This window comes from Bombina bombina, chromosome 1, assembly GCF_027579735.1.
Source record: "Bombina bombina isolate aBomBom1 chromosome 1, aBomBom1.pri, whole genome shotgun sequence".
Taxonomy (NCBI): Eukaryota; Metazoa; Chordata; class Amphibia; order Anura; family Bombinatoridae; genus Bombina; species Bombina bombina.
This window is the reverse complement of record NC_069499.1, coordinates 55503754-55526145: the sequence shown is the minus strand read 5'-3', so window position 1 is coordinate 55526145 and position 22392 is coordinate 55503754. Positions and strand designations below refer to the sequence as shown.

The 22392-nt window shown below is 38.8% G+C and overlaps 1 protein-coding gene across 1 annotated transcript in view; it reads right to left on the bottom strand.

Moving 5' to 3' along the window:
* The window catches only part of VIPAS39 (VPS33B interacting protein, apical-basolateral polarity regulator, spe-39 homolog), an 85069-nt gene that overhangs the window by 40416 nt on the left and 22261 nt on the right, over positions 1-22392 (bottom strand). Inside the window, exons 17-19 of the mRNA XM_053697366.1 lie at positions 20706-20795; positions 19365-19451; positions 4363-4452 (exon numbers count right to left, since the gene is read on the bottom strand). Of these exons, the coding sequence (XP_053553341.1) occupies positions 4363-4452; positions 19365-19451; positions 20706-20795 (267 nt within the window). The remainder of the gene's footprint in view (positions 1-4362; positions 4453-19364; positions 19452-20705; positions 20796-22392) is intronic.

Below are 22392 nucleotides of genomic sequence, written 5' to 3'. Positions count from 1 at the left end.
GAATACAAGGTAGGGAGATCTTCAGGGGGGTAGTGTTAGGTTTATTTAAGAGGGGTTTGGGTTAGATTAGGGGTATGTGGGTGGTGGGTTGTAATGTTGGGGGGTGGTATTGTGTGTTTTTTTTCAGGCAAAAGAGCAGTTTTCTTTGGGGTATGCCCCGCAAAAGGCCCTTTTAAGGGCTGGTAAGGTAAAAGAGCTAACTTTTTTAATTTAGAATAGGGCAGGGAATTTTTTTATTTTGGGGGGCTTTATTATTTTATTAGGGGGCTTAGAATAGGTGTAATTAGCTGAAAAATCTTGTAATCTTTTTTATTTTTTGTAATTTAGTGTTTGTTTTTTGTGTAATTTAGTTTAGTTTATTTAATTGTATTTTAGTTAGATATTTGTAGTTTATTTAATTTATTGATAGTGTAGGTGTATTTGTAACTTAGGTTAGGATTTATTTTACAGGTAAATTGGTAATTATTTTAACTAGGTAGCTATTAAATAGTTATTAACTATTTAATAGCTATTGTACCTAGTTAAAATAAATACCAAGTTACCTGTAAAATAAATATAAACCCTAAAATAGCTAAAATTGAATTATTAATTATATTGTAGCTATCTTAGGGTTTATTTTATAGGTAAGTATTTAGATTTAAATAGGAATATTTTAATTAATAATATTAATATTAGATTTATTTTAATAAGAGTTTAGTTAGGGATGTTAGTGTTAGATAGGGTTATTATACTTAATATATATAATATAATAACGATATTAACTATATTAACCCTAATATAATTAGGGTTAATATATATAATATAATAAACTATAATTACCCTAATATAATTATGGTTAATATAGTTAATATAGCTGGCGGTGGTGTAGGGGGATTAGATTAGGGGTTAATGTATTTATTATAGGTGGCGGCAGTGTAGGGGGATTAGATTAGGGGTTAATACATTTATTATAGGTGGCGGCGGTGTAGGGGGATTTAGATTAGATGCAAAAGAGCAGTTTACTTTGTGACAAAGCCCCACCAAAAGCCCTTTTAAGGGTTAATAAAAGAGCTGAATTCTTTGGGGCATGCCCCGCAAAAAGCCCTTTTAAGGGCTGGCAATAGAGCAGTTTACTTTGGGGTAATGCCACGCAAAAAGCCCTTTTCAGGGCTTTTTGTAGGGTTAGATTTAGGTTTAGTGGTAGGGATAGTTTAGTATTTTAGGGGTTAAATAATTTAATATAGCTGGCGGCGGGGTAGGGGGATTAGATTAGGGGTTAATTAATTTAATATAGCTGGCGGCGGGGTAAGGGGGATTAGATTAGGGGTTAAATAATTTAATATAGGTGTCGGCGGGGTAGGGGGATTAAATTAGGGGTTAATCATTTTAAAATAGATGGCGGCGGGGTAGGGGCTCACTTTAGGGGGTATGTAAGGTAGATGGCGGCGGGGTAGGGGCTCACATTAGGGGGTTATAGATTTAATATAGCTGGCGGCGGGGTCAGGGAGCGGCGGTTTAGGGGTTAATAACTTTATTAGGTGGCGGCGGGATCCGGGAGCGGCGGTTTAGGGTTTAATACATTTTTTATTGTTAGGATAGTGAGGGGGATAGCGGATAGAGGGTTAGACGTGTCGGGCTATGTTTGGGAGGCGTGTTAGACAGTGCGGGTGATTTTATAATTTAGTCAGGTTTTGTAGGCGCCGGCAGTTTCTAAAGTGCCGTAAGTCACTGGCGACTCCAGAAATTTGCACTTACGCAGATTTCTGGACATCGCTGGTTTATCCGACTTACGGCACTTTAGCATCTGACGGCGCCGTATATAGGATAGCTTGAGTTGCGAGCTGAAACTGCGGGCGGCGGGGGTTCCCTCACTTGCACCGCAAACTACGCTGCATATTGGATCGCGCCCCTGAAGGGAAGCATCTGAAATAAAGAAGTTGGTTAACTTCAAAGCCCTTATCCAATCCTGGATTTCTTCGAGGGGAGAGTCTGTCCGATAGAAACAGACAACACATCAATCCAGTATGCTGCCGCACTAGTGACGCTAACACTGCAGGTAGCCATTGTAAACCCTGGTGTACATACATTATTTTAAGCGACCCCTCTAATCTTTAAAGAAACAACTATCCTCTATGGGAATAGTAGTCCTCTGACTAGCGTGGAAATTGTCCCTTCCACCTAGGGAACCTCAGCCAACACCCAATAGAGTCCAGTCTGCTATAGGAAACATCCTTTTAAAATTAGGAGATGTAGAAAAAGGGATACCCGATTTCTCCCATTCCTTAGCCATAATCTCTGTAGCCCTTTCTGGTACAGGAAATACTTCCACCATGGAGGGCACGTCAGAATACTTGTTTAGTTTTACCGTACTTTTTAGGATTGACTATGCCGGTAGTGATGGAGTCATCCAAGGTAGCTACAACCTCCTTAAGTAACAAAACGGAGGTGTCCAAGCTTAAACCTGGAGGAAACAACATCAATATTCGATAAAGGCATTACACTGACTGAGTCTGAAGTTTCCCCCTCACAAACTACCGAAGTATCTTCCTCTTCAGGCTTCTGGGAAGAAAAAAAAAATCGGAATAGCCACTACTGTATTAGCAACTTTTATTGATTGAAAACATTTCCTCTCGCGCTCTCCTTGCAGCATGGGAAAAGCAGACAATGCATTAGATACCACCGATGACATTAGAGAAGCGATGTCTTGCAAGGTAACTCCAGGTGGAGTTTGAAAGGAAGCGGAGAGCACTGCAAGTGTGGGCAATAAAATTTGGGACACTTGAGGAGACAGTTGCGGCATTATTGAACATTGTCATTAGACTCCTGAACAGCATCCGCCTTAGAAGGAGTTGGCTCAGAAAAAAAGTCTATCCCTATAATTTAAAGTTCTCTCAATACATGAGGAACAGAAAGGGATTTGTGGTTCCACACTGGTATCAAAAACATAAAGAACAAGTGACACTTTGCAGTGCCTCTTGGTCTATTCTGACTCACAATGGATGAATTATTCAAATAAACTTCTTACACTTTTTAATAAAAATTAAAACAGAAAAACGTTACTGTCTCTTTAAATTTTAAAACTTAACTTTTTCATTTTTGTGTGCAGAAAAGGTTAATTAGGTACACAAATACTGCAGAACCCCTTTACACCTCAGCTTAACTTTGCTGAGGTGCCTAATAGCCCTTCTGACACCAGTTACATCCCGTCAGTAAAAGATTCGGAACTCAGCTGAAGCGCTGTCCGGTCCTAACACATGTGTAAACACTCTGGGGACTCAGCTCCGTTTATTCCGATAACAGGAAGTGCAGGGAAAGCGGTGCGCAACGCAAATTGTCGCCACACATAGCTCCGCCCAACGTGGGCATTTCAAAAGGCAATCTCCCGGTCGCCATGTTTATTGTAAAGTTAAGCCACCGGGAGTTAAACATTTTGTCAAGTCTCTTGTTTAGTTTTACCGCTTTATAACCCTTCCGTAACTGCTAGGCAGCTGCTTAGCGAGTGCTATATGAGAACAGTGAACCACCTCATACAGAGCCAAATCTCCCCAGCTCCAGTGATTTGAGCCACCGTGAGCAGTGAAAAAAACACCTCATCTTGAGTCTATCTGCTCAGCCCCAGTGCCTGCCTAAAAAGTGCTGTCATATAATCCCCTCCTTTTATTTATAGGAGGCTCTATGACCCAGGTTAAATAAAGTGCTCCATTTCCTCTGTGATCTTTTATTTCCCAGAGCCAGAATAAAAAGTCAGCACTTACCTTGTAAATCTGCCAGACAGCAAGGCAGCTCACCAGGTTTGAGAGGTCCTCTCCCTCACATAGCCCTGTGGAGAAAAGATAAAGCCTGAGTAATCTTACTTAGGCTATCAGGATTAGGGCAGCATAAATTACATGGGAGGCACAGTGAGAATTATGTCCCACAAGTTCCCATTGCTCTAAAGCCAACACTGCTCTACTGAAGAGACCGATATGGACTACGGCTACACCCTAGAACAAAGTACAATCTTGCACTACCTAAAAAAATAATAAACTCTTGATTTTAGAATCTTTTACTAACACCTAACTTTACCACTTCCTTGCTCTAACGTAGGCAAAGAGAATGACTGGGGTGGGATAGAAGGGAGGTGATATTTAACAGCTTTGCTGTGGTGCTCTTTGCCGCCTCCTGCTGGGCTGGGAGTGATATTCCCAACAGTAATTAATGATGATCCATGGACTCATCGTGTCATTAGAAAGAAATACATTTTGAAATTAACCTCTCTTTAACCAAAATGAGAACTGTTTTTTTTCTATGTAGAATTTAGGACAAGCTGTATTTTGTACAGGGTAATAGTATATCCATATATTATGCACAAATATATAAACACATATATATTGTCACACTTACATCGATCACCACATCGTGACACTTGTACTTAGTTCCTAGATTTATTCTGGTTTCTGTGTCTTCTACCAACCGGACGTATTCCTGTAACACCTGTAAGATAATATTAGAGACTAAAACTATATTCAATATGGCTGATATATACTACATGGCTAAATTGCTTAGCTTCTGTTTCTAGTAGATTTTAGATTCACAGCGATGCTAATTATTTTATAAATATTTAATTGAGATTTTTAAAATATACATAATGTGGAAAAAAACAGTTACAAGTTACAAGATTGGAGCAGAGGAAAAAAAAAAAGAGATAAAAAAGGCTAAACATATTTAGAGACATTGTAGTGAGTTTATAATCTAAAGACACATTAAACTTGAACTATAAAAATTACAGGCTAATTGTTACTGCGGCGGGCAATCCCCCAGCAACAGTGAACCTTGTATAATATAATGTTTTTGGATATTTTATTTCTTCCATAAAGAAATATAGGAGATGGAATGAACAAATCAGTCACAATTGTGTAATATAAGTGAATATCTTATAATTAAATTAAAGGGACACTGAACCCAATTTTTTTATTTTGTGATTCAGGTAGAACATGACATTTTAAGCAACTTTCTAATTTACTCCTATTATCAAATGTTCTTCATTCTCTTGGTATTTTTATTTGAAAAGCAAGAATGTAAGTTTAGATGCCGGCCCATTTTTGATGAACAACCTGGGTTGTTATTGCTGATTGGTGGATAAATTCATCCACCAATAAACAAGTGCTGTCCAGGGTTCTGGACTTTCTTTTTCAAATAAAAAGATAGCAAGAGAACAAAGTAAAATTGATAATAGGAGTAAATTAGAAAGTTGCTTAAAACTGCATGCTCTATCTGAATCACGATAGAAAAAATTTGGGTTCAGTGTCCCTTTAATCACCCTCTTTCAATGATACTTTAACCTATGTTCCAAAAGAATTCCATGGCTGCTAATTAATCCCATCTCCCCAAATAGGCATAATGAATTTATTCTAATTGCAGAGTATAATTTAAAATGTTTACTCTAGTAAGGATGGGGTTTAGGATTTAGGTTTAGGATTTTTCCAGTATCTTTGAATTAAAGGGACAGTCCAGAATTCATATTATTGAAAAAGATAGATAATCCCTTTATTACCTATTCCCCAGTTTTGCACAACCAACACAGATATATTAATATATTTTTTACCAGCACATTATCTATATGGCACACATGAGCTAGACGCCCGCTAGCTGTGAAAAACTGTCAAAATGACTGTCCCTTTAACTTCTTTGCTAAATTCCCCAGTATTTTAAAGAGTGCTAATGGAACTTACACTGCAACGTTACTTTGCCATTTCATAGATAAATCACTAACTACTTTTCTTTATAATTCAAATTAAATATTCAAGACTTTACTATTAGCATGAATTATATACTTCACAGGCAGTCTATATAAACCTTTGTAGAAATAATTTCTATTAGACATCATTTTACCATCACCACCTGATGTATTTGAATACTGTATGTTTCTTGCCTTTCAGGGAAGAAAAATAATACAATGATCTACTATATCTTCCTGCCTGGGAAGTTGCTGTAACATCTAATTGGTGGAGAATGCAGGCAACGCACCAGAAAAAAAGCCCCAGATGGAAGAAATAATGGCAGGCAGCATTGGTAAACCTGCAGGATATCCAGAGGGTCAAGGTCATCAAGCTCACTTTAAGGGGGTTACCGTCACTGTATTCAGTAGGTATGTACATTTCGTTGTTATTTGGCAATCGTTTCACTAATAGTTGCAAATACAGATATTTTTGTGTTGCACTTTTACTAATAAATCCGGTGTAAAAAATGACCCGAATACCGCAGACAGCAGACATTTTCAGCATCACATAAAATGCACATCCCAAGTATTCAATACTTATATGCATGAATTACTAATACATTGGGCATTTTTGTGCCTCAGCATAATGTAAAACCATTGCCATAGGATGTTATTAAAAAAAAAAGCATATAAGAACAAAGGAATTGGCATTTCAATGTTCCTTTCAATTTTTTTTATTTTTTTTTAGGGAAAGCTCAGATTCCTGTCCTGTATAAAACATTTTCTAGAGATGTAAAGTTGTTTTCCTCTCAACCAATAGAGCAGTGGGTGTTGTATTCCTCAGCCAATTAGCATCAACAAGAAGTACACAACATATAGTGGGGTGTTAAAGGAAAGCTATTCAAATTTAAAAGGGACAGTCTACTCCAAAATGTTTATTGTTTAAAAACGTACAGGTAGTGCGTTCGTGTTTTAATGCTGAAAAAATGGCCATTTGAGCGTTAAAACAGCAAGGGAGCCATTACAAGTCTTGCCAGTATAGGTGTACAGCAAGCCTTTTAGCCAGTAACGCAGTCAGTCCCGCACTCAAAAAATGACTTTTTTTTAATGGGAATTACATAGCGCTGCGGCCAAGAAGCTTGTGTTACACCCTATAACGACAAGTTCCGTACCGCCATCTGAGAGCAGTAGTTATGAGTTTTACACAACAAAACTGTTCCATAAAACTCATAACTAAAGTGTTACAAAGTACACTAACACCCATAAACTACCTATTAACCCCTAAATTGAGGCCCTCCCGCATCGCAAATACTATATTAAAGTTATTAACCCCTAATCTGCCGCTCCCGACATTGCCGCCACCAATAAAATGCATTAACCCCTATTCCGCCGCTCCCCGACATCGTCGCCACTATACTAAAAAGTTATTAACCCCTATTCCCCCACACCCCAACATTGCCCACACTATAATAAATATAATAACCCTTTAACGCCTTTAACGCCCTAAAGAAATCAGCTCTTTTCCTACAAAAGAAAAAACAAACATCCCTTAACAGTATACAAACCCCCACCCCTCAAACCCACAAAATAAAAATAAAGTAAAATTTAATCTACCCATTGCCCTGAAAAGGGCATTTGTATGGGCATTGACCTTAAAAGGGCATTTAGCTCTTTTGCTGCCCATTAAAAATAAAAAATGGCTATTCTAAAAAACAAAATAACAAACGAATTATCCAAAATAATAACAATTATTCCTATTCTAATACCCATTTTTTTAAAAAACACCCCAAAATAAAAGGAAACCTAATCTATAATAAACTACCAATAGCCCTTTTGTAGGGCATTGCCCTAAAGAAATTAGCTCTTTTTCTAAAAAAAAAAATACAAAGACCCACTAACATTACAAACCCCCACCCCCCCAAAATAAAAAAAAATAAAAATATATAAAAAAAAAAAACTAATCTACCCATTGCCCTAAAAAGGACATTTGTATGGGCATTGCCCTTAAAAGGGCATTTAGCTCTTTTTCTTGCCCTTAAAAGGGCATTAAGCTCTTTTAAGAACTGCCCAAACCCTAGTTTAAAAAAGAAACACCCCAAAAAAACCTTAAAAAAACCACTAACCCCTCTTTAGATACTCACAGTTGCTGAAGTTGATCCCAGCGGCTTCATCTTTATCCAAGCGGCTCCATCTTCATCCATCGCGGGACCTGCATCTTCTTCATTCCTGCAGAGGCGGAGCGGTCAATGTGCGGAGGTCCATCGATCCGACATGGAGGTCCTCTTCATGCGATTGTCCGCCAAACACTGAGGACTGAAATGCAAGGTACCCCTTTTTTACTGAGGGTACCATTGCATTCCTATTGGCTGAAAAATTTGAACCAGCCAATAGGAATTAGGGCTGCTAAAATCCTACTGGTTGTTCAAATCAGCCAATAGGATTTAAGCAACTCTCATTCTATTGGCTGATTTGAATAGGAATGCAATGGTGACCCCCAGTATAAGGGGTACCTTGCATTTCAATCCTCAGTGTGGGGTGGACGATAGCCTGAAGAGGACCTCCACGTCAGATCGATGGACTTCCGCCTTGGACCTATGCCTCCGCGCATCGACCACTCCTCCTCCGCAGGGATGAAGAAGATGCCGGTCCAGCGATGGATGAAGATGAAGCCGCCGGGATGAAGATCGTTCAAGCGGGACTTCAGCAACTGTGAGGGGTTAATGTTAGTTGTTTTTTTTAAGGTTTTTTTTGGTGTGTTTTTTTTTTATATTAGGGTTTGAAAAGTTCTTAAAATAGCTGAATTCCTTTTTAAGGGCAAGAAAAAGAGCTGAATGCCCTTTTCAGGGTAATGGGTAGATTTTTTTTATTTTGTGGGTTTGGAGGTGGTGAAGTACGTTTGTGCTTGATTTCTATGATTTCTTCTATAAGCGCTTCTAAGCATTCTGAATCCCAATTCCTCTCAGAGTACAGTGTTTGTCAGAGGGATGTGAAGAGAGTATTGCCTGTTGATTTTTATGGTTTCACTCATGGGAAATCTTTTCAAGGGTTCTCTGTTATCAGTCGTAGGGATTCATCTCCTACCTCACTTTTCAGATCGATGATATACTCTTATACCATTACCTCTGCTGATAGTTTTCAGTACTGGTTTGGCTGTCTGCTATATGTGGATGGGTGTCTTTTGGTAAGTATGTATCAATATTTAAGACACTCTAAGCCAGTGATTTTTAACCTTTTTTTTGCCGTGGCACACTTTTTTACATTAAAAAATCCTGTGGCACACCACCATCCCAAATTTTAGAAAAATCACACATTGTAGCCTAATACAGCATATATATATATACACATATACACACACACACACACACATACTGTATGTATTGTGCTCTTATGCCATGCCTACTCCCTGCCATGCCTACTCCCTACTCCCTGCACTGGGAGTAAAAAACAAGCAAAGTTTAAAAAATATGTCACACTGTTGTCAGTCTGCCGTGGCACACCTGAGGATCTCTCACGGCACACTAGTGTGCCACGGCACACTGGTTGAAAAACACTGCTCTAAGCTATGTTTGGCGCTTTACGTTTTAATGTAAAGTTTTAAATATATGTATTTACTTATATTTGCCATGAGTCAGGTCAGGTGTATTTCCCTTTGCAGTATAACAGTTTCAGTATGGGAATCATGTTTTAGGAAGTTATTTTTTTACCTGGGGTTTAGTCTTTTTTTTCCAATTTGACTTGCTTTTCCTTATTTTTACGGGCAAACTAGGCTCGTGAGGGTGCAATAATGCTATTATTTATTGCATCATTTTTGGCCCGCCTTTTTTTTTTTGCTCGAATTTTTGTCTACAGTGGCGCAAGTTTTGTCATTTCCTGCGTCTTTGTTGACATTAGGTTGTTTGGCGCGTAGTTGTGCTTGTTAGGACACGAGTTGCGTCATTTCCAGATGTTGGTTGGCGCCAAAAAAAATTCATTACTATTTGCGACGTGCGTCATATTTGGCGCCAAATATTTTATTTATTTTACTCCCACTTCCTTTATGCTTTTGCTCTCTTTATATTCTAGAGGGCTATGCTGTTTGCTTTTCTGCCTATTTAGCATATGCATTTTTTCCCATTCCTGAAACTGCTATATGAGGAAATTGGATATTTGTTTAAAATTTTGTTATTTTTTCTTTTACATTTTTGCAAAGATGTCTCAGTCTGACCCTGCCTCAGAAGCTACTGTAGCAACCATGCTGCCTGAACACAGTTCTACCAAAGCTAAGTGTATCTGTTGTAAGCAAGCTGAGATTATATCTCTGGCTATATTATGTAACAGTTGTCATGATAAACTTTTGCATGCCAATAATGTTTCTATTAGTACTAGTACAGCGCCTGTTGTTCCCTCAACATCTAATGTACATGATATCCCTGTTGATATGAAAAATTATATTGCTGATGCAATACAGAAAGCTATGTCTGCTATTCCACCTTCTAATAAAGTCTTTTAAAACTTCTCATAAGTCTGATGAAATTTGTAATGACCGACAACATACTGAAATATCCTCCTCTGAAGAGGATCTCTCTGGTTCAGAAGATCCTACTTCAGACATTGAAATTGATAAATCTTCTTATCTTTTTAAGATTAAATATATATTTGTTCCTTATTGAAAGAAGTATTGGTTACTTTGGATATTGAGGAGTCAGATCCTCTTGATAACAAATCTAGTGAGCGTTTAAATTCTGTTTTTAAGCCTCCTGTGATTACTTCTGAGGTTTTTCCTGTCCCAGATGCTGTTTCTGATGCGATTGCTAAAAATTGATCTAAGCCTGGTGATTCTTTTAATCCTTCTTCTAGGTTCAAGAAGCTATATCCTTTACCAGTGGCTAAATTGGAGTTTTGGGAAAAAGTCAAAAAGGTTGATGGGGCTATTTCTATTCTTGCCAAATTCTGTCCTCTCTGGTCTGCCTACCTCCTTTACAATCCATAATGAATGCCTCTGCCAGACTCATCTTCCTTACACGTCGCTCTTCATCTGCTGCACCTCTCTGCCAATCCCTTCACTGGATTCCTCTTGCCTCTAGGGTCAAACACAAAATCCTCACTGACATACAAAGCCCTCAACTGCACTGCTCCCCCTATATCTCAGACCTTGTCTCCAGATACTCTCCCTCCCGTCCCCTTCGCTCTGCTCATGACCTCCTACTCTCCTCCTCTCTTGTTACCTCATCACACTCCCGTTTACAGGACTCTCCAGGCTGGCTCCCATCTTGTGGAACTCTCCCCTAGTTTTGAAAGCTTCAAGCGTTCCCTAAAGACTCTACTGTTCAGGGATGCATACAACCTACGCTAAACTTTCTTTATACCAGTTCCTCTCCTTCATCGCTATCCCCTGAACCCCCTTAGCATGTAAGCCTAAGAGTCCAGCTGTTTGTAAGATCACCTTCTTAAGAGCCGACTGAAACAGTGCAACTCTTGGCAGGGCCCTCTTGTACTCCGCCTTTGTTTATAGCGCTGCAGAATCTGTTGGCGCTCTACAAATAACCAACAACAACAACGTACTACTATTCCTATGGAAGATAGTACTTATTTTAAAGATCCTTTAGATAGGAAGATTGAATCTTATCTAAGGAAAGCGTATTTGCATTCTGGCTATATTCTCAGGCCTGCCATTTATATGGCTGATGTTGCAGCTGCATCAACTTTTTTTGTTGGATAGCCTAGCACATCAGGAAGCAGATCCTGATTAGTCTAGCATTATTTGTTTGCTTCAACATGCTAATCATTTTATTTGTGATGCTATTTTTAATATCATAAAGATTGATGTTAAATCTATGTCTTTAGCTATTTTTGCTAGAAGAGCCTTATGGCTTAAATCTTGGAATGCTGACATGGTATCTAAATATAGATTATCATCTCTATCTTTCCAGGGTAATAATTTATTTGGTTCTCAGTTGGATGCTATTATTTCCACTATCACTGGGGGGGGGAGGGAGTTTTTTTGCCTCAAGATAAAAAATCTAAAAGGTAAATCTAAAGCTTCTAATCGTTTTCATTCCTTTCTTCAGAATAGCGAACAGAAAACAACTCCTTCGCCTAAAGACTCTGGATCCAAATGGAAACTGTCTTCAAGTTGGAATAAATCCAAGCCTTTTAAGAAACCAAAGCCAGCTCCCAAGTCAGCATGAAGGTGCGGCCCTCAATCCAGTTCAACTGGTGGAGGGCAGACTGAAATTCAAGACATTTGAGCAGATTCTGTTCAAAATCAGTGGATTCAGAGCATTGTCTCTCAAGGGTATCGAATAGGTTTCTCTCTCTCTCACGTTCCAAAAATCCTGTGAAAGCTCAGGCTTTTCTGAAATGTGTTTTAGATCTAGAGCTTTCAGGGGTAATTATACCAGTTCCGTTTCAGGAACAGGGTCTGGGTTTTTATTCAAATCTATTCATTGTCCCAAAAAAAGAAAATTCATTCAGACAAGTTCTGGATCTGAAGTTTTTGAATCGTTTTGTAAGGGTCCCAACTTTCAAGATGGTGACTTTAAGGACTATTTACCTTTTGTAAATGATTTTGATTTGATTTAAAGAAATGAAGGAAAAGTTCATTAACAGGGGATACCCAAATAAATTATTGGACAATACTTTGTCTAAATTAGATAAAACTATGGGTAAAAGTACAGAGAAGAACAGGGATTGAATGGTTTTTGTGAGCCAATATAATCCTCTCAGCAACAAAATAGCAAAATTAATACGCCAGAATTGGCATATTTTGGAGGAATGCAACAAGGGAGTGATACTATTCAAAGAACCACCACTCATGGCCTATAAAAGAGTTAAGAGCCTTAGGGATCAGCTTGTAAAGACAGATGTGGGGACCATGGGCAAAATACAACAGACTCTTACAGGTAAAAAGAGAGTAGGTACTTTCCCTTGTTACAATTGCATGAGTTGTCATTCAATCATCAAAGGAGAAAATTTCCTTCACCCACAGAGTGGTAGGAAATATATGATTAAAGGTTTCTATACCTGTGAGACAACTCATGTAATTTACCTCATTAAATGTCCGTGTTCTTTGGTATATATTGGCGAGACCACCCGCAAGGCTCGTGACCATATGAGCCAACACAGATCAAACATTAGGTGCAAAAATAAAGAGGCCCCTGTCTCAAGTCATTTTTTGGAGAAAGATCACAGTGTCAGTCAGATGAGGTGGCAGATCATAGACCATGTGGGCCCTAATAGAAATGGTATGGATAGGGAACGTCTCCTGCAACAAAGGGAAATGTGGTGGATACACTAACTTGCCACATTACAACCTAGGGGTCTCAATAGAGACTATGATCTGTCCTGCTTTTTCTAAATATAACATTGTATTTCTAATATAATATTGGGTAACAAGATTCCAGTTCATCATAAGTCTGACACTCTATATGATCTAAAAAGTCCTTTTCCTATCATTAACTCTCAATATATCCCTAATTGATTTAGAACTCCTGAAAGTAAGTGTACTGTTGTCAAGTATAGTTAGAACATAAAATGCAACAATTTATAATCAAACTGCATCCACATTCTTCTGTATTATTGTATATTGTGTATTGCTTTTATATAGGTGGTCAGTATTCTGTATGAAACATTAAATTACATAGACCTAGTGTAATGGTCACAGATGACCACTAGGGGGAGACCTTTCCCATATGTAGGTGCATTTTGGCGCCTTGTGAAGGGTATTTAAATGTTGGTGTGTTATTTAAAAAAAATATAGCATGAGGAAGGGGCTGTGACCCCGAAACGTTGCTTAATAAATATTGCCTTTTTAACTTTTGGAGTGCTGGAGTTCCATTTTGTGTTTGCAGATTGTTGGAGGGCTGTGGCAGTGCCCTTGGTCTCCTTTGCACCCATACCTCTGTGCTCTCCTATGGACTGTGTAGTCCTTAGTCATGTCAGTCTGACATGACTAAGGACTAGAGGTCCGAAACGTTGTCTTTTCTGCTTTGAATATCCCAATAAAAGATGGAATTTTCTGCATAGTGGTGAGTGCTGCTGTATTCTTTGGACTGTGTTACTATTTTAAGGGTTTTTGTGTGGTACCCTTACAGCTTGCACCACCTTGTTATCCTAGTGCTGTACCACTTGGACTGTGTCAATCTTTTCATTTAGCAGAATCTCACACAAATCAACTAGTGTTGTTTCTTCAAAGACATGGTTGTATGATCAATTTACCAAAGAGTTTCTTGAATCCTCAGACAAGGGTCACCTTTTTAGGTTTCCAGATAAAGACAGAGTCATGGACACGGATTCTAACAGACAAGAGACAAATTAAAATTGGTTTTAGCCTGTCGCAAACCTTCAGTCTCGATCATTCCCTTCAGTGGCTATGTGCATGGAAGTTTTAAGTCTCATCATTGCAGCATCGGACGCAATCCCTTTTGCTCGTTTTCATATGAGACCTCTCCAGCTTTACATGTTGAATCAATGGTGCAGGGATTATACGTGGATATCACAATTGATATGCTTAAATCCCAGCATTCAACTCTCTCTGACTTGGTGGTTAGACCATCATCGTATTGTGCAAGGGGGCTCTTTTGTTCGTCCTTCCTGGACTGTAGTCTCGACAGATGCAAGTCTTTCAGGTTGGGGAGCTGTCTGGGGAGTCTCTGACAGCACAAGGGGTTTGGAATGCTCTAGAGACGAGGTTACCAATCAATATTTTAGAACTCTGTGCTATTTTCAGAGCTCTTCAGGCTTGGCCTCTATTAAAGAGAGAACTTTCATTCGCTTTCAGACAGACAATATCACAACTGTGGCATATGTCAATCATCAGGGAGGGACTCGCAGTCCTTTAGCAATGAAAGACGTATCACGGATACTTTCTTGGGCGGAATCCAACTCCTGTCTAATTTCTGCAATCATATCCCAGGTGTAGACAATTGGGAAGCGGATTATCTCAGCCGTCAGACTTTACATCTGGGGGAGTGGTCTCTCCATCCAGATGTGTTTTTTCAGATTGTACAGATGTGGGGTCTTCCAGAAATAGATCTGATGGCTTTCCATCTAAACAGGAAACTTCCCAGATATCTTTCCAGGTCCAGGGATCCTAATGCAGAGATGGTGGATGCGTTAGCAGTTCCTTGGTCTTACCAACTTGCTTATATTTTTCCGCCTCTAGTTCTTCTTCCAAGGGTGATCTCCAAGATCATAATGGAACAATCGCATGTGTTTCTGATAGCAGCAGCATGGCCTCACAGGTTTTGGTATGCAGATCTTGTCCGGATGTCCAGTTGCCAACCTTGGTCACTTCCTTTAAGGCCAGACCTTCTGTCTCAGGGGCTGTTTTTCCAGGATCTCAAATCACTAAATTTTAAGGTATGGAAATTGAACGTTTAGTGCTTAGTCATAGAGGTTTCTCTGACTCAGTGATTAATACTATGTTGCAGGCTTGTAAGGCTGTTTCAAGGAAGATTTATTATCGGGTTTGGAAAACCTATATTTCATGGTGTTCTTCTCATAAATTCTCTTGGCATTCTTTTAGAATTCCTAGAATTTTACAGTTTCTTCAGGACGGTTTGGATAAAGGTTTGTCTGCAAGTACTTTGAAGGGACAAATCTCTGCTCTGTTTTATTTCACAGAAAGATTGCTAAACTTCCTGATATTCACCGTTTTGTTCAGGCTTTGGTCTGTATCAAGCCTGTTATTAAGTCTGTTTTTCCTCCATGGAGTCTTAATTTGGTTTTGAAGGTTTTGCAGGCTCCTCCTTGTGAGCCTATGCATTCTTTGGATATTAAAACTACTTTCTTGGAAAGTATTGCTCCTTTTGACTATCTCTTCTGCTAGAAGAGTTTCTGAATTGTCTGCTCTATCTTGTGAGTCTCCTTTTCTGATTTTCCATCAGGATTGTTCCTTCCTTATGTCCGAATCCTAAGAATTCTCTTGAAAAATCGTTGCTCTTTGGATGTGGAAAGGGCTTTGAAATACTATGTTGAGGCTACTAAGGATTTCAGGAAGACTTCTAGTCTATTTGTTGTCTTTTCTGGTTCTAGGAAAGGTCAGAAAGCTTCTGCCATTTCCTTTGCATCTTGATTAAAGCTTTTGATTCACAAGGTTTACATTTACTAAATTTTACCATTTTGATGTATTAGCTTCTTCTGAACCAGTCTTTGGTAGAAAAGTTCTTCAAGCAGCTCTCTCAGTTTGGTTCTTCTGTTTATAAGAAGAACTTTTTTTTGGATTTAACTTCTCAGCGGAAATAGACATTTTTATTGTATCCCTCCCTCTCTAGTGACTCTTCTGTGGACTTTCACATCTTGGGTATTTTATCCCATACTTCATTAGCTCATGGACTCTTGCCATTTACATGAAAGAAAACATAATTTATGTAAGAACTTACCTGATAAATTATTTCTTTCATAATGGCAAGAGTCCATGAGGCCCACCCCGTTCTTGGTGGTTATATTTTTTGTATAAAAGCACAATATTATTTTCCAGTTCCTCTTTTTTGTATGCTTTTTTACTCCTTTTTACACCTCGCTACTTGGCTATACGTTAAACTAAGGTGAGAGTGTGGTGGGAGGTTTTATTATAGGTATTTTGAGGTTTGGGAAACTTTGCCCCCTCCTGGTAGGACTGTATATCCCATACGTCACTAGCTCACGGACTCTTGCCATTATGGAAGAAATTAATTTATCAGGTAAGTTCTTACACAAAAAATTTTTTTTAGTAAAAGAGCTGATTTCTTTAGGGCTATTGGTAGTTTATTATAGATTTGGTTTCTTTTATTTTGGGGTGTTTTTTTTAAATGGGTATTAGAAAAGGAATAATTGTTATTTTGGATAATGGTTTTTTTTTCGTTTTGGGGTGTTTTTTTATTTTTAGAATAGCCATTTTTATTTTTAATGGGTAACAAAAGAGCTGAATGCCCTTTTAAGGGCAATGCCTATACAAATGACCTTTTAAGGGCAATGGGTAGATTAGGTTTTACTTTATTTTTATTTTGTGGGTTTGGGGGGTGGGGTTTGTGTACTGTTAGGTGGTGTATGATTTTCTTTTGTTGAAAAAGAGCTTATTTCTTTAGGGCAACACCCTACAAAAGGGTTAGTAAATTAATAACTATTTACTAACTAGTCAACCTAGTTAAAATAAATACAAACTTACCTGTGAAATAAAAATAAAACCTAAGCTAGCTACAGTATAACTATTAGTTATATTGTAGCTAGGTTAGGTTTTATTACACAGGTAAGTATGTATTTAGTTTTAAATAGGTATTATTTCCAAGTTCCAAGCTCACACCTACAGCAATAGCTCTGAAAATCTCTCTGCAACTTCCAAACTCACACCTACAGCAATAGCTCTGAAAATCTGCACGCACTAGCCCTCCAAGCCTCCCTCCACCTCCCACCCTGGTGTTTACCTTTAAAGGGACAGTCAACCATAGAATTGTTATTGTTTAAAAGATAGATAATCCCTTTATTACTCATTCCCCAGTTTTGCATAACCAACACAGTTAAATTAATGTACTTTTTACCTTTGTGATTACCTTGTATCTAGGAACCTTCTTCCAGCCCCCTGATCACATGACTGTGACTGTTTATTATCTATTGTCTTAAATTTAGCATTGTATTGTGCTAGATCTTAAATAACTTTCTGTGCCTGAACACAGTGTTATCTATATGGCCCACGTGTACTTTCTGTCTCTTTGTGTTGAAAAGAGATTTAAAAAGCATGTGATAAGAGGCAGCCCTCAAAGGCTTAGAAATTAGTATATGAGCCTACCTAGGTTTAGTTTAAACTAAGAATACCAAGAGAAAAAATCAAATTTGATGATAAAAGTAAATTGGAAAGTCAATTAAAATTAAAAGTCCTATCTGAATAATGAAAGTTTAATTTATACTTGACTGTCCCTTTAATATATAAACACCTCCTAACAGCAATTAGATGCAGCTGTCACTAACGAACCAGGTTAGAGACAATAATTCACACTCACAGCCTCTGTACTGACACTTTACCATATTCTGTTACACTCTCCCAACCCTCTATTGCACGCCACACACTTTACCCACTCTCAGTTTACCCTGCCTTATATCAGACTTATTTCCCTTAACTTTCGTGTCCATTCCCTCTCCTTTAGATTGTAAGCTTGAGAGCCTTTCTACCTGCAGAACACTTTGTATTTAAAGTGAACTACTACTGATTGTGCTCAAGGGCAGGGCATTCATCTCCTTTTGTATAACTCAATTATTGCACCTACAACTGTAATGTACCCCAATACTGTACTTGTTTGTTTGTGTTTGTAATACATCCCTGTAATGTTTTACTATTACTTGTATAGCGCTGCGTAATCTGCTGGCGCTTTATAAATACCTGATAATAATAATAATAATAATATTTAGTTAATAATTGTAATTTTAAATTTAGCTCTATTTTAATTATGTTAAAGTTAGGGGGTGTTAGGGGTTAATAGTTTAATTTAGGTTGTTGCGATGTGGGGGCTGGCAGTTTAGGGGTTAATAGGTGTATTTAGTGGTAGTGATGTGGGAGGCCAGAGGTTTTGGGGTTAATAGATTTATTTAGTGGCGGCGATGTCAGAAAGCAGCGGAATATGTATTATCATCTTTTTTATAGTATAGGCTATGTTGGGGTGCGGGGGAATAGGGGCTAATAACTTTAGTTGCGGCAATATCGGGAGCAGCAGATTAGGGGTGAATAGATTTATTTCAGTGGCGGCGATATCGGGAGCGGCGATAAGGGGTGTTTAGACGTAGGGTTTATGTTAGGTTTAAGCATAATTTCCCCCCCCCCCCATAGACATCAATGGGGCTGCATTATGGAGTTTTTCATTTCGCAATCGCAGGTGTTAGAAAAAAAAAATAACACGCTCTCCCTATTGATGACTATGAGGAAAGTGTGCACGAGCACGTCAAAGCAGCGCTTGTATTTTGTGCGGTATGGAGCTCAACGCAACCATATTGCATGCACAAGCCGGATTTTCTAAAAATTGTAATGGCAGCGCTATGGAGGGTGAAATAACGCAACCTTTGTTGCGTTCATTAAATACCCTCTATAGCGCAAAACTTGTTATCTAGGTGATAGATAATCCCTTTATTACCCATTCCCCAGTTTTGCATAACCAACAGTTTTTACCTCTGTGAATTCCTTGTATCTAAGCCCATGCAGACTGCCCCTTATCTCAGTTTTTTTTATAAACTTGCATTTTAGCCAATCAGTGCTCACAGGAGTGAGCACAATGTTATCTAAATGAGGCACATGAACCAGCGCTGTCTAACTGTGAAAAACTGTCAAAATGTACAGAGATAAGAGGCGACCTTCAACAGCTTATAAATCAGTTTTTTTATTAGCTTATCTTATTTTATCTTTCAACAAAGAATACCAAGAGTACAAAGCAAAAATAGATGATGAAAGTAAATTGGAAAGTTGATTAAAATTGCATGCCCTATCTTAATCATGAAAGTTTTATTTTGGAGTTGAATGTCCCTTTAACATTTAATGTGTTTAAATGTTGCTCTTTTCTGTGCAAGACAGAAATGTCTTGAGCACAACCTGCCTTTACCTTCTGATTTAGGGATTCATGTGCTGGTATCATGTTAGGTATTATGTGGTCTTCATACAATGGAAAATACTAGAATTCATTTAATGATCATATTAAGTGTACCAAGTATTTTAATGCAAATACCACCCTGTTTCCCTGGTCTCTCTTACCTGTATGGGGGCTCCATTCTTATGTAGAATCTCCACCACACGATGAAAGCCAACCGGTGCTCTCTTTTTGGTGTATCCCAACCAGTTCTGTGTATAGAAATAAGAGAAAACAACAACATGTTACTATACAAGTGACAGGGGAGGATTTAAACAGGAGCAACTGGTAGAAAAACAGAAGAAACCCACATATCGATGAACAAGGGCAAGCTGGGGGGAGGGGGGGAGGAAGAAGGCCAGGGTGGCCAAAGAGGAAGAAGGGCAGGATGGCCAAAGAGGAAGAAGGGCAGGTTGGCCAAAGAGGAAGAAGGGCAGGTTGGCCAAAGAGGAAGAAGGGCAGGATGGCCAAAGAGGAAGAAGGGCAGGATGGCCAAAGAGGAAGAAGGGCAGGTTGGCCAAAGAGGAAGAAGGGCAGGTTGGCCAAAGAGGAAGAAGGGCAGGTTGGCCAAAGAGGAAGAAGGACAGGTTGGCCAAAGAGGAAGAAAGGCAGGATGGCCAAAGAGGAAGAAGGGCAGGATGGCCAAAGAGGAAGAAGGGCAGGATGGCCAAAGAGGAAGAAGGGCAGGATGGCCAAAGAGGAAGAAGGGCAGGATGGCCAAAGAGGAAGAAGGGCAGGATGGCCAAAGAGGAAGAAGGGCAGGATGGCCAAAGAGGAAGAAGGGCAGGATGGCCAAAGAGGAAGAAAGGCAGGATGGCCAAAGAGGAAGAAGGGCAGGTTGGCCAAAGAGGAAGAAGGGCAGGATGGCCAAAGAGGAAGAAGGGCAGGTTGGCCAAAGAGGAAGAAGGGCAGGTTGGCCAAAGAGGAAGAAGGGCAGGATGGCCAAAGAGGAAGAAGGGCAGGTTGGCCAAAGAGGAAGAAGGGCAGGTTGGCCAAAGAGGAAGAAGGGCAGGATGGCCAAAGAGGAAGAAGGGCAGGTTGGCCAAAGAGGAAGAAGGGCAGGATGGCCAAAGAGGAAGAAGGGCAGGATGGCCAAAGAGGAAGAAGGGCAGGATGGCCAAAGAGGAAGAAGGGCAGGATGGCCAAAGAGGAAGAAGGGCAGGATGGCCAAAGAGGAAGAAGGGCAGGTTGTCCAAAGAGGAAGAAGGGCAGGTTGGCCAAAGAGGAAGAAGGGCAGGTTGGCCAAAGAGGAAGAAGGGCAGGATGGCCAAAGAGGAAGAAGGGCAGGTTGGCCAAAGAGGAAGAAGGGCAGGTTGGCCAAAGAGGAAGAAGGGCAGGATGGCCAAAGAGGAAGAAGGGCAATTTAGTATAAAGTGAGAAAACAAGTGGGAACAAAAGAAGTAACCACAGACTCCTACAAATGGGGTAGAGGAAAGAGTTTTATATTGCAAAGACTAAGCTTAAACCTTTGTAGTGAATAGGGCGTCCACATCATGCCACGCACGGAGCTTTGCTCGAGCTGCCAGCGCTGTAAGTACATACAACTTCTCTGGAATCTGAAAAGGAAATTTATGATCAACATATACCAAGTCTAAGCCTCACTTTTTCATTGGCAATCAGAGTAATCTTGACCTCCAGCAGTTATACTCAACCAGAATGGTAAAATGAAATGTTCCTTCTTATCATTGTATATACTCCCTGTCTCACAAGTGCACACTCCAATACTAGACATTCTGTATCGTTGTTAAGATCACAGTCCAGAGTCCTTATGAGTTGTTACTCATGAAAAGTTGTTTTAAATTTGTATTGAAACTTAGTATTTAATGTTAATGAACTGGTAGGAACAACTGTCAAAGTTCTGTTGGTGGAGAAAGACAAGCCCTCACATACATGGAGCCAAAATATGTTTGTTCAATGTAAAATTGAAAAACAATCATCTTTAAATTATTCATCATTTAGATTTTAGTATGGAAGTGGGTATTTTACAATATGCAGATTTCTCTCTCAACTACACAACTGTATAAATATTTTTTACCATGTGAGACTTCTGTTTTGATATTAGCTTTAAAGAGATAGGAAAGTCAGAATTAAACATTTATGACTTGGGAAGAGCAGGTCATTTTGAGACACTTAAATTCACTTCTATTTTCAAATGTACTTTGTTCTCTTGGTATCTGTTGTTGAAAAAGAATATGTACTGTACATATCCTGCACAAGTAGGAGTTAGTTGGTGATTGGTGTCTGCACACATTTGTCTCATCTGATTGGCTGACTAGATGTGATCAGTTAGCTCCCATGAGTGCAATGCTGCTCCTTCAACAAAGGATATCAAGAGTATGAAGCAAATTTGATAATAGAAGTAAATTGCTAAGTTGTTTAAAATTGTATTTTCTATCTGAATCCTGAAAGAAACAATTTGGGTTTCATGTCCCTTTAATGTTGTTTTGTCTCCACATTTTATGAGCCTATTGGCTGGTTTTGCCTCTCTCTTCAAGTGTCTCTATAATCTTATTTTACTGGTTGTCAGAGCAGACAAAGCCCCTTATTAAAAGGGATGTTGATACTTTCAATAAAAATTGTATAACTTTCAAAATGATGTATAGGAATTTAAGAAAAATACTTAGTTATTAGAAGATTATCCACAGAGATAAATATACATTATATATACAAATCAGTGTAATAGTTTAGTTTAAGTGGTAATGTGAATCCTTAATGAGTCTTATAGTAGGTATTACAAAGCCAAAACAAAAAGCAGAATAAAAATGCAAAAAAAGTTAAGGGCATAATTTTAGTTTTGACACCGATATCCTTTAGACACAAACGTTCACATTTAACCTACAACACAGGGTCAATTTGAAGAAGAAGTTTCCCAATGCATTTGAAAACTGGATACAAAACTATTTATTTTTCTCTGAACTATAGAGATAATTTAACCCCTTAAATCCATGCAAAGGCAACTGTTTAAATGTTTTATTAATTGGAACAATGTATTTCTTTGTGGAGAATAATGGCTCCCTCTGGTGGTAGCAATGACGCACTAAGTAAAGACTTTAAAGGGACGTAAAACCCAAACGTTTCCTGATTCAGATAGAGCACTGGTTTTCAAACCTGTTCTCAGGCCTCCCCAACAGGTCAGGTTTTCAGGATTACCTT